General features: G+C 37.0%; 1 protein-coding gene across 2 annotated transcripts; it reads right to left on the bottom strand.

Annotated features, from left to right (window-relative positions):
* Positions 1-641: 641 nt before the first annotated feature.
* LOC103928628 (DNA ligase 1) lies at positions 642-9,642 on the bottom strand. Of its 2 annotated transcripts, XM_009337706.3 has the most exons (17): positions 8,728-9,640; positions 8,241-8,357; positions 7,442-7,543; positions 7,245-7,361; positions 6,728-6,958; positions 6,514-6,608; positions 5,890-5,977; positions 5,225-5,356; positions 4,127-4,239; positions 3,732-3,833; positions 3,589-3,650; positions 3,251-3,322; positions 3,074-3,147; positions 2,933-2,989; positions 1,342-1,419; positions 1,155-1,232; positions 642-1,084 (listed from the first exon to the last, which is right to left on the bottom strand). In XM_009337706.3, exons 1-17 carry the CDS (start codon positions 9,529-9,531, stop codon positions 1,016-1,018), a joined length of 2,391 nt encoding a protein of 796 aa, XP_009335981.2. In that variant the 5' UTR covers positions 9,532-9,640; the 3' UTR covers positions 642-1,015. The 2 variants fall into 2 exon arrangements, 1 of the variants encoding a protein (XP_009335981.2); XR_007252651.1 differs by lacking the exons at positions 642-1,084; positions 1,155-1,232 and having other exon boundaries at positions 3,255-3,322; positions 8,728-9,642.
* Between the last annotated feature and the right edge of the window lie 2,267 nt (positions 9,643-11,909).

Raw genomic sequence — 11,909 nt, 5'->3', positions numbered from 1 at the left:
CTATGCCCAACCCTACCAATGACTAGTTTAAACCCAGAACTAGTGAGAAATCAGAATATTTGGACCAAAAGAAAACATCCAAATCCTGAAACGGTGGCTGCTAAAATCAATTGATTTTTCAACACGGCAGAAGCTCGAAGGATGGAAATATTCACTGGTTCGAATGTGATCCTCTTGACCAACAGCTCATGGTTCAAATGATTAAGACAAGACCTAAATTTCTTCCTTCAAAGTGGAAACGTCGTTGTCACATCCTTTCTTCTCCTTTGTTATTATTACAACTGAGAACAAGACTTTTAAACCATTCTATACATTACATTATCCTTCTTTTCGGGTTTGAAGGTTTGATGCAGCCATGTAATCAAGTAACATGGCGGAATCACGTTATCAGGCGCACCGTGCTGAAAATGATGTAGACAAGTAAACGAGACAACTGTGTTCATGATAATATGAAAGAAATATGCTAGGGGCATTCGCCAAGGCGTTTGTGTGAACGACTTCCGGTCATTGATGTAAGCGTGGGCCCAACCGCGTCAATGACCTGAGTCAACAAATGTGTGTGCACGGGTCGATTGTCCCCAAGAATTCCTCAACATGAACTAGAGTTCCGTAAACAAATGATTGAGATATGCTCCATCTTCTAAACAAATTAGTACTTCAATTAAAAAGGAGAAAATTTTGAGTTGATAATGCTTTGATACAAAGTACAGTTTGCCCAATATTTGATCAACAACAACAAAAAACAAAGCCCTAAATCCTAAATGAGCAACGGCACAGGATGAATATTAGCAGCCCAGGATAAAATTCTCAATGTTTTGACTCCTCTATATGTTGCCTCTGGCACCAGACTATTGGGGAAAGCACCCAAGGATCCATCATGTAACGGTTAAACCCTAACGGCTTAAAATTTTAAAAATTCACATTGAGATACTCACATGAGCTGTATCAACATGAGTGCCGATTTCTTTACACAGGACATCTCCAGAAATGAGTAAAATGATGAAGATTCTGTTCCCTAATCATCTTCGTTGTCATTTTGATTGTTTGAATGGTTGATCGCTTGAGCATTATACAACTCGGCTACCTGAACTTAGAAGAAGTGTGTGAGAATACATATAAACTGTACAATAGTGTTTCAAATTAACTTTCTTCACCTGCTCAGATGATGTGGCTAGCTCCGGAGGTTTGTCTTCCCGAACTCGAATAAGACGTGGAAACCGGAGAGAAATACCCTGATCACACGTGCACATAGAATTAGATGAAGAAAACACATCATCTAATCCACATTCACAAGGTAATAGCAAATATTGACAAGTAAAGAAAAAAAAAATTCCAGTGAACCTTATTAGCATCCACTATGCCAACTGCAGCACGATGAACGGGGCTAATAGTCAGGTCCGCAGCTTTCACCTCCCAAACCTGAAAGAAAAAAAAAAATACCATGGGTTATCACAAGAAGAAGCTGAAATCCACTCCACCAAGTCTAGCACTTAGAAAGCAAAACTCAGCTATATTCACGCAATTCAGCTAAACTGCATTGTTTTGAAAACTAAACAACAGATGACCGGAAGTACTTAAAACTCATTTGCCATCTAACCTTATAGTCTAGAAAACTTCCGTCACTTGAGTTTAAGGGGGAAAAAAATCTTAACCTTACAGTGCTACATAAGACCTATTAAAATTGTGGCAAGATTTTGCTATTAATGCCAAAATGCTCTTCTCCTTTTTATGGTTAAAATGAAAAAATGTTCAGGAATGCATATCTAGAAACACGGTTCCTGCTAATTTTCTCAGTAGATCACAGCAGATTCTACCTAAACACTAAGAAAAAGGATAATTAATTTCTGCATGCATCTGTAAAGGAGAAAATGCCACGAGTTCAATCATCACATCCTTTTGAAGCTAAAAGAAAAAATGGCAATCCTTGTAAATTTGAACAAAGTTGTTCACATTCCACCTTTTTAATATTCTTGTTCAAGATGAAAAATTCAGCATTTTCAAGAAAATTGTATTTTACCACTTCGATAATTTCTTTAAATTCTCCAAACAAGCTGAGACTTAGAGTAGCTCAACCCATGGAACAGTGTTAAAAAAAAAACCTAAAACCCATGAGGAAAATAATTTAAGAAGAGCATCATTCCATGAATTTTGATAGTAACTTTTCTTGTATCAAAAACAGGACCCAATCTCGTCTATAATATTGATTTGCTCAAAGATCTCTCTGTACAGCTTAAGAATCCAAACTACCGGACACATCAAATGCAAAGTCCAAGATGTGCTTCAACAAAAATGTAAGATTCCTAGGGATTAGGAAGACTTCCAGCAAAACCCTTCTCCCCCCCCCCCCCCCCCCCCCCCCCCCCCAAACAAAACAAAAAAAAAAAAAAAAAACAAAAAAGGGTTTTGTTTTTTCCCTTTCCCATTTAGGAATCAGGACCAATGACTTCTAACTCTTTGGGTACATTTGCTCCTCCGGACTGGCATCCCAAATAGGGCTATGTAGGCTCTATCCTGATTTTATACAAGTTGAAAATGGGGCCCAAAAATAAGCCCTATTTCTCTCTTTGTCAACTCTAAAGATAAAAGCGCTACAGGTTTCTCCTCCCCCTTGTAGCTGATGGAGGTGTACAGGTGTGTAGTATTAAGTGATAATTGGGAGTGGTGTCAGGTCTGGGAATTATATAAATCATACTATATGTTTGTTTACAGTTTTGCGGGTACTATCTTGCCTTTTAGTGAAGACCCCAAACATGAGACAAAAATAAATCCAAGCCAATCCACACTAATTCCTATAATTAGTCCTAGCCAAGCGACTCCTGTATATCAAACGCACCCTTAATGTGCAAAATGAACTGGGCAACACAATAGAAGTGCAGAGGGAGTTCTATCAAAAAGCTATATGTACAGAAAACAAAAAGGCAATGGTTATTACCTCTGAGGGTTCAAACCATACATCTGGATTCATTGTATCATGATACCTATAGTATGACTGCAATTGACAAGAAAGCAAAATTAGCAAGAGAATCAGAAGAACAATGTAATAAAATTCAGACAGAAAGAAGGAATCACAGACCTTAGGTTTGGGTATCACTTTAGTACGGAGACTGGCAGAACGTTCTTCAAGCATTGCTTCAGTGAGTCCAGTGCCTGTAAAAAATAAAGATACACGGCCGACCAATCAGTAATAGGTAAAACAGATTGGAAATCACTGAAAAGGTTGCCAACACATACATAAAAAAATTGCACTGACCTACTTTACAAATGCTTTGAAACTCTTCATTATTGCTATCATAACAAGCGAGGAGGAAAGCACCATAGACACCTAAGGAAGACCAGATTATGATTATCACCTCCACCTTGTATTTCAATTTAAGAATAAGATAGTGACAGTTTAAGGAAGAAGAATATTGCATCATTGAGACATTGAAGATAAAACTAAAAGATGTAAATGACTGGAAACCTTTAAAGAGCGTCACTTTTACGTTGAAGAAAAATGGGAGAATTTTTAATTATTAAATCCAGAAAGACAAACATTTCAACAGAAAGTGCCCCTTCCTTCAACTGAAAATGCTGTTTCATTACAGTTACCTGTACGTTTTCCCCGGCCATGGAAAGCAGCAATAGGCACCAAGTCTAGTGAGTCCCCAATACTGAAGGGCATAGCAAACGAATAAACATAAAATTCACAAAGCTTTATCAGGATTACTAAAATGGAAAACACTAATTCTTACCTGTCCATGTAATCTTTCTTCAATTTCAGCCAGTTAAGTGACCGCTTTGAAGGCTCGTATGTAGCATCTTTGGTCAATGTTTTAATAATTAAACCCTCAGAACTGCAATCCAGGATGAAGGAATAACAAAAGAAGGCCATAGCTCAAAGAGGACAAACTTATACAGATAAAAATAAACTGGGATGCAAGTGAAAGACCAAACCACAAATAAATTAAATTCTAAGGCAGAAGTTCAACAGAATTAATTAGTACATTTTTCCACCTTCATGAAATGTATTTGTGCAAAACTTGCAATCCTAGTGATCCAATGACAGCACATTTATGAAATTCGAATTACTTTATCTAATGTTCATATCCATTTGCCCCCTGAAAAGTCAAAAGAATGGAGTGAATACCTTGAACTGACAGCAGCATCAAGAAACTTTTGTATTTCATCAATATCATTTGATGTTAAGGCTGTGGCAAACTGAAAAAACCCAGCTTCTTCCACAAAAGAGTCATACAGACACTGCACAATGCAACAACAGTCTCACATGTAAGAATATAAATATTACTTTCTGGTGTAAAAGCAGAATAAGAAGAATGGTCAGAAGACATTAAAAACCCAGAATTTCTTATAAAGCAGAACCTTCAACAATAATTGTGGCACCTAAAATGAATTAGTCAATGGGGCACCCTTCTCGTAATCTCACTGTAATCAACATAGACTTATGGTACTATTAAGAAGACACGACACCTTGTTCTGTCTTTTCTTGCACTTTTGTTTTCATTAATGTTCAAATTTTCCTATGAAATAATACTGTTGATGCCCCAAGGCATCATCAACGAAGACTAATAAACTACTAGAAAAAAGGACGAAAAGAAGCAGCACAGTTGGCACTTTAAACTTCTTGCACTCCCCACTCTAAACACATGAAACTAATGCAAAGGCATTGAATAACAAGAAGTAAAGTGTCAACAGGTGTAATCTTGAATGATACTACTGCCCGCTACTTTGCTACCTGTACCTAGAATATAACCTTTTCCAATTAATAATTAACTTCTATTATAAACCTTCCAGCAGTATTTGTTCCTAAAGGCAATTAGAGATGCCATAGCAGGCTGTTTAATCACACTAGTTAGATACCAACACAAACATTTTCCTGATTCAAAAAGGGAACCTATCAACAATTTTGATACAAATGCGAACATAAAAATAAATTCAAAACATGAAAAGGAATGGCAAAGATAGATTCTCAATAAAAAAACAATGAAAGAACAAAAAAAAATTAATAACACCAAGAAAAGAAAGAACAAAAAAGACTAGAAATAGTAAATTTCGACACCAATTCATTTTATTCTACTAAATAAATTAATCAATAAGATATGCTGGTCATACAATATGCATGACTTGGATATTAGTTATTAATTTTTTGAGAAACACAATTGCTCCCATCCATAAGAGCAATAACAGTAAGTTGTAAACTTAATTGGGAAGAAAGACAAAGTTATACCTCTCTACGAACTTTCAGTTGTTCCTGAATAAGTGGTCGGCCATTAAGATACAACATATCAAAAGCAAATATGCAGACTTCAACCTTGATCTCACTCAAGCTCACATTTTTACGCGCTCTAGTGCTGAGTACCTGCAACAATAATATCTTGTAAAGGCTTTCAAATCTTAACTCAACAATATTCAAAATTAAATACTGTCCCGGGTGTAAAAAGCCATAAAACAATATTTTTAGAGAGAAAAAAGTCAAAAAGCATTCAGAAAATATTATGATTTTCATGCACCATCATTAGTGAAGCCGGAATAGATGGTGTAACTGCGAAGTATATACCCATATATATGCATTATCATTATGCAAAGGAAGGGTAAGCCAAAGGTCAAACTTTGGTAACTATTCTTCCACAAGAAGAATACACAATAGCATATCCATAAAATTATTTTTGGTACACCATTTGAGGATACCTGCTCTTCCGTAAGTGCTTTTCTCAACATGTTTTGATTTACATTTTTATGTATAAGTATATCTAATATTCAAATAAAAAAATTGTTTGAGAAGCTTTGTGAACGAAAACAAATATGGAGTGACCCCAACTCCAATAGGTGGGTAGCAAATCACTATGAAGAGCACCAAGAATAAAACTGGAGTACGATGGGGAAATAATTTACCTGGAAGGGCAGAATTTTTTGCTTTTCACGGTCGTAAGCAACAATTTCACAATCCAAAACGAATGATGTTACAGATGACTTCTTTAACCTGCAAGCTGACAGAAAACATTAGCAACTGAAAATTTGAGAGCACAATAAACATTTTTTTTTCTTTTGTCAAAGCACAATTAACATTCTGGATAACATGAAGTTGCAACCATACTTTAACAAATAAACTAGTCAAATACAGGTTGGAAAAATTCTAAACACATCACCAGACCACAAACATTACAGGCATTAATTTGTTTACAAAAACAAATGCCTCATCACCCATTTATCAAGTCTTAACTTTTCAGAAATATCAATTACCTAAATTTACTCAGTGCAGTGTATAGTTTATGACATTAGTTTCATTAGTGGGGATGTAGTAGTAGAAGAAAGATCCCAAAAGAATTTTGAAAATATTCAGTAACCAACCAACTCTTTAACCCATCGCACATGGAGAAATGCACTACAGATTGATTCAGTTTATATCATAGGAGATGTGAAACCTTCGAATTTTTATTCCAGAGTACCAAACTCCCTCACGTATTATCACCCCTAAGTTCCATATGAAATACCATACAACCAAGATAGAAGCCCAACCTCGACACTGCAGCAACCACATCAGGATACTTTCCAGTGTTTCGTTCAGCATTTCGACTGTATATCTCAACAGAACCATTCTCCATGAAATGTATCTGTAAGAAATGGGAACGTTATTGTAACCAGAAAACAAAAAGGAATGAAGCATGCTATGGCACACAACATATCATGAACCGAAAAATGTTACATGTTGGAATTAACAAGATGGTATCACCTGGGCACGTTCTCCATCGTACTTGTATTCACACGTGTATTCTGTATCCTGAAACTTCTGTACAATCTCAGATACCCCCTTAGTTGGTTTTGCTAGCATAGGCCCAACTGGGACGCCCAAAGTAAAGTTGCATATCTCTGGAAGATTCCATACACCTCCACTTAAAAGGGCAGGGATGATTTTATCGTAATCAGGAAGCAGAGAGTACACTTGCTTAACAAGCTTTGCTGCCTGAGAAATCAAAGTTATAGAGAACGTATTACAAGATAGAACAAAAGACCATCAACAAAAGATCAATTCAGCTTGTAGCTAATTAGAACTACTTATATTGTCATAAAGATCAAGTATAATGGTCTAATAGCCAAAATTCTTGTTATCTACTAAATAACCCTACAAGACACATAACTCTTAGCATATTACCAATTCAGTAGCAGATTATAAACTCAGTATCAACAAAATTTGATGGCATGAAGATTCTCTAGAACTGCATCATTTGACCTAACGAACCTAAACTCACCTCTTCTAGAGGACTCTGAATATGAGAAGGTGGTGTCGAATGTTTTTCAGTATACACTGCAGCTTGTCCCAATGCAGTTAATAGAGTCTGCTCTGCCAATCCAATTCGCAACTTTGTCTACAAAACAAAACCCTTAAACCTTACAATAGGCTAAAAGGTGTTAACAACTGAAATTTACTATATAACCAAATTACAACCTGAAGCAAACGGATCAGATATTGAGGTTCACAATCAGTGGCAGCAACAAGAAGTGCCTTGATATGGTTCTTTTTCTTCTCCTGACTATCCTTCCCAGATTCCTATTAAATTTCACAAGCAAGGGCAAGTTAATTACAAGAACAATATCCTATAGTAAAAAAAATTGAACCCCTCCACAAAATCTTCATATCTTATCCACCAGTAAATTTAAGGTAAAATTACTAAAGAGAAAAAAGTTCACCACCTAACTACATTCCATACAGTGTAATCTTTTTTCGCTTAATTAAATATGGTATAATCCAACCATCTACATAATAGTTATTTTCCCTAAATAGTTTACAATAACTCAGTGCATCAAAACTACAGGAAATTCTCCTTGATAAACAACATAAAGAAACATAATTTAATGGACTTACCAAAAACCCCTTTTAGCTTTCATAATTCATAATTTACAATAATCGTCCTTCTGTTCTAGTTCTACCTAAAAAGAAAATTTCCAAAGAAAAGCTCCTTTGACGAGAAACATAACGTGTCAAGGGCAGTGGACTTTGATCACCACAAAATTTTACACTCCCACATTGTTTTGAAAATGTGACAACTTCTCAACAGAATGCATATAAGGTTATAGTACTAGAAAAGCAAAAAAAAGAAACATCAATTGAGAAAACAAAATTGTACTTATCAACACCAGGTCCCTACATAAAGCAACCCACGGCAAGACAAGAAGAGGCATCAAAATCAATATATCAAAGTACTAAAATTTCAGAGTCTAAGTTCGGAAATATGAAGATAGATCACCTTAGCTAGTTGACGAAATGTACTAAAAACCTTGGTGACAGTTAATGCATCAGGCTTGCGCATCATAGATTGTGAAGAACGGCTTTCCTTTGCAACACGACCAAGATCTCCCAGCTCCTATAAATTTCAACCTCACTTATCAGTAAAGGAAAGAAAAATAAACTGCATACATGAAAGTGAAGTTCCTAGAAGATTTAAAAGACAAAATGCATTTAATGCGACAGCTAACTCAGATAGGAGCACTGGTAGCATGAAGTAACAAAGATTTAAACATCAAAAAATTCCCACGCAACTCAGCCTCGACAAAATGAAAGAAATCAACTATGTGGAGCAAAGATTTATGACTTTCTGTTCTTTAATCTTCCTTCATTATATCATGAACTAGATGAAACAACCCAATTAATCATAAAAACTCAAAACTTGATGAAACAAAATCGATACACGTATTCAAGATTAAATGAAAACACAAAACCCACAGTAATAATACCTTGTATTGCTTCTTCACATGCGCTTCAGTCGTCCCAAAAGCCTCTGCAAGGGCCTTAACAATCGAAGCATCCCCAATTCCAAGCTCCAAACCCTCATGCGCCGGAGCAATCCTATTCGCCGCAAGATAAATCACAGGCACCAAATCCTCAGGCGTGGTGTACATTACAGTCCTCAACATGTTACAAACAATATCCGTGATCACAATCCGACCCGTCTCTTTGTCAATCAAATTGAAAACTAAACAAACAAACACAAAAGGAACCCTCTCGCCCTGGCCCCAATTCGCCACCAATTTTGGGTCAAATTCCCCGGCTTTCTTCTTCAGTAGCGGCATTCGGCTCTTCAATTCCTCAGTCCGCTCCTTAGCACCCGCCACCACGCACACTTTCTTCCCTGCCGGAACCACCTCACCGCCATTGCCAGAACTTTCTTGAGCTTCTTTAATTTCCTTGGATTCCGGAGCTTTGACTTCCACGGGTTCTGGATCTTGGGTTGCGCCGGCGCTTTCGGGCGTAGGCAGCAATTGGGGTTTTTTGATAGGGTCAGTGGAGTCTAGGGCTTGGCGCTTCTTGGAGGGCGAACGCTGGGGCTTTTTCTTGGCGGCGGCGGCGCGGGCGCCGGACATGAGGGCGTCGAAGGCGGAGGGGCGGGAGGACATGGCACGAAGATTAGGGTTTTGGGGGGAGAGGGAAATGAGAGGGAGTGAAGAGGGTTTAGGGCGGAAGAGGGCGATGGGGTAATGGAGACGGAGGAGAGAGGGGAGGCGTAGACAATGGCAAGAACAGAGTGATCGTGAGAGCATCAAATGGAGAGGATTTGGGAGAGTGAGAGTGTGAGACTCGGGAGAAATGGCGGGAAGGATTGATTGAGGCGCTCCAAGTGAAGATCAAGAACAAAGATGTATTTTTACACATGTTATGTTTTCAACGGAGAATTTCGAAATTTTTATAGAAATAACGTGAACTATAATTTACAGTAATTAAAATTCCGTTAATTAAAATTTCATTGTTTGGATGTCGAATGCATAAATTATAAAATGACGATTATTACAAATATTATTGTTTGGACAATTGTTAAAATTTGTATTATATACAGGAACACCAAAAAAAAAAAAAACGTTAATTTTTTCACATGCAATATCCAATTTACCTTTTCTACAATGTTGCAAAATAAAATGTCCAGCTATAAATAAGTGCAATCCTCAATGAATACATCAGAGATCAAGCCATCAAACCAAAAACTAGGGCTGCGAATGCTTTAGTAGATAAAGGAACACACTCTAAATTTTGCAACAATTAACAATTTCTCAAAGCAATAGTTTACGAAAATAAGTCTACAACAATATGACAAAGTTGATTGAAGTAGGAAAATCTCAGTAAAGCACACTTGCAAATATCAACTAACTTCCGTGACATGAAAGGCTTTTATTCTAACTAATGTTTTACTGGAAGCACTATAATGAAAATAATTTTATACGCCTCATGAAACAGAAGCGGATCCACATAGGAACCCAGATGGTTCCAAAACCCTCTAGAGGTCAGAAAAGTGTTTGCGAGACTGTCTCCAACTGAAGGGCTATGTTTAATTTCCGTCCAGATTACAGCCCTGCAAGAAATTACTTTTTTACTGAACAGTGTTAGACTATATTTATACATCATTTCCAACCAAAGAGGGCTATTTTTTAGCCCCCCAATAATTTATTATTTTAAGTTTTTTCTTTAATTTTATTGGTTAAATGAATTAAACTACTATATTAAAATAAGGTTTCCATGAGTGCCACTTGTCGCTAAACGTTTTTAGTTTCATGTTATTAAACATTTTAATTTTACTTGCATGTTAACATAGACATTAAAATGAGGTAACATACTATGAAAGGGTGAAAAAGGATGTGATAAATTGTGTAGAAATGGATTAGGTATTTATAGGAAAAAAAATAGATTTTTTAATTTTTTAAATTTTGCCTTAAAAAAAAAAAAATACACGATGTTAGCTAGCAGCACAGTTGGGCCCAACTTTTCGGGCTGGGTGGCTGGCTATGTTTGGCCAACCCGCTAGCCATTTGGCTGGATTTTGGCCCTAAGCGTCCTCAGTTTTTTTCCCCAGCCCTCATTTAGAGATTAGTTTTGTGTCAAAAATGGTTATATTTTGGCCTATGACCTTTGACGATTGGAGATGACCTGAAGGTCCCTTGAGGACCCCTAATGGTCTGGGCAAGTGGTCATACAAAGGGGTTTAGACCTCAATGGATGTGCAACGAACATGTTTTAAAAATCGGCCAATTGCAAGTTAAAAGTCTGTAACTGCTAAAGAAAGAAGAAGGCCTGCAAGATGCGATAATGCATTTCCAGTATTTCAATGACGTCGTTTTCAGCCTTTTAGTTTGTTTTCTTTTAATACGTGGCACAAGCTACAAAGTCCATCTGCCACTACGATTCATAGAAACCTAAATAATATTTAGGGTGCGTTTGTTTCACCTCCTTAGGAGGGACTGGCTTGGACTGCCTTAACTTGGATTATTATCCTACGTTTGATAAGGTCTTGGACTACAATAAATGGGACTCGCCTCGACTACGAGGCCCTCCCTACTTCGCTAAACCCCGTCATCTAGTCCCATACTTCGCTTGGTATTAATCGAGACTAAAAGAAAATTGAGGCCAAGATCCAGACCCAGCTTTTGCTTGCTAAACAGCGACATCCAATCCTTGGCCTTCCTTCTTCTTCTGTGGCATCGTCACCGTGGCTACCAGTTAGCAGTGCTTGTTCTTCTTGTTCTTCCTTTTTCCCAAAAAAATCCTAGATGGCTAGCTTTAGGGATGAATAGAAAATTTCCAGAAAACCCATGGGTTTTGCTTTCTTTTTCCACCCATCTCTAAAAAAATCCTTTTCTCTGTTTCAAATAATGCTCAAAGCTTATTTCCTTCTCGATCGACACTTTGACCAACTCTTCGAAAAAAGAAAATCAAGAAATTGGAAAAATTAATGGAGTCCGTTAGATAATTGATAAAGATGATGATAGATTGGTTGTATAGATTATAGAGTTCAAAGGAAAGAAAGGAAGGATCTGGGTTTTGCAGGAGGTTTTATCATTAGGCCATCTCCAACCGAAGGCTAACCAGATGGCTCGTTTTAGCCCTCTGGGCTCCAAGAAATTAATATTTTAATGAACAGTACAGGGCCATA

The sequence above is a fragment of a genome, unplaced genomic scaffold (genome assembly GCF_019419815.1).
Source record: "Pyrus x bretschneideri cultivar Hongxiangsu unplaced genomic scaffold, Pyrus_bretschneideri_v1 Contig5, whole genome shotgun sequence".
NCBI classification, from domain to species: Eukaryota; Viridiplantae; Streptophyta; class Magnoliopsida; order Rosales; family Rosaceae; genus Pyrus; species Pyrus x bretschneideri.
Note: the sequence above shows the minus strand (reverse complement) of the source record. Positions and strands in the feature narration are given on the sequence as shown.

Bases quoted from the DNA above. Each gene is read 5' to 3' on its own strand.
- LOC103928628 (XM_009337706.3), bottom strand. From the start codon at position 9,531: ATGCTCTCACGATCACTCTGTTCTTGCCATTGTCTACGCCTCCCCTCT. The intron at 3,323-3,588 runs GTAACTGTAATG...GGTCTTCCTTAG, and splicing joins TGGCCGGGGAAAACGTACAG to GTGTCTATGGTGCTTTCCTC. The intron at 1,420-2,932 runs GTAATAACCATT...TTTTTCTTTCAG, and splicing joins TATGGTTTGAACCCTCAGAG to GTTTGGGAGGTGAAAGCTGC.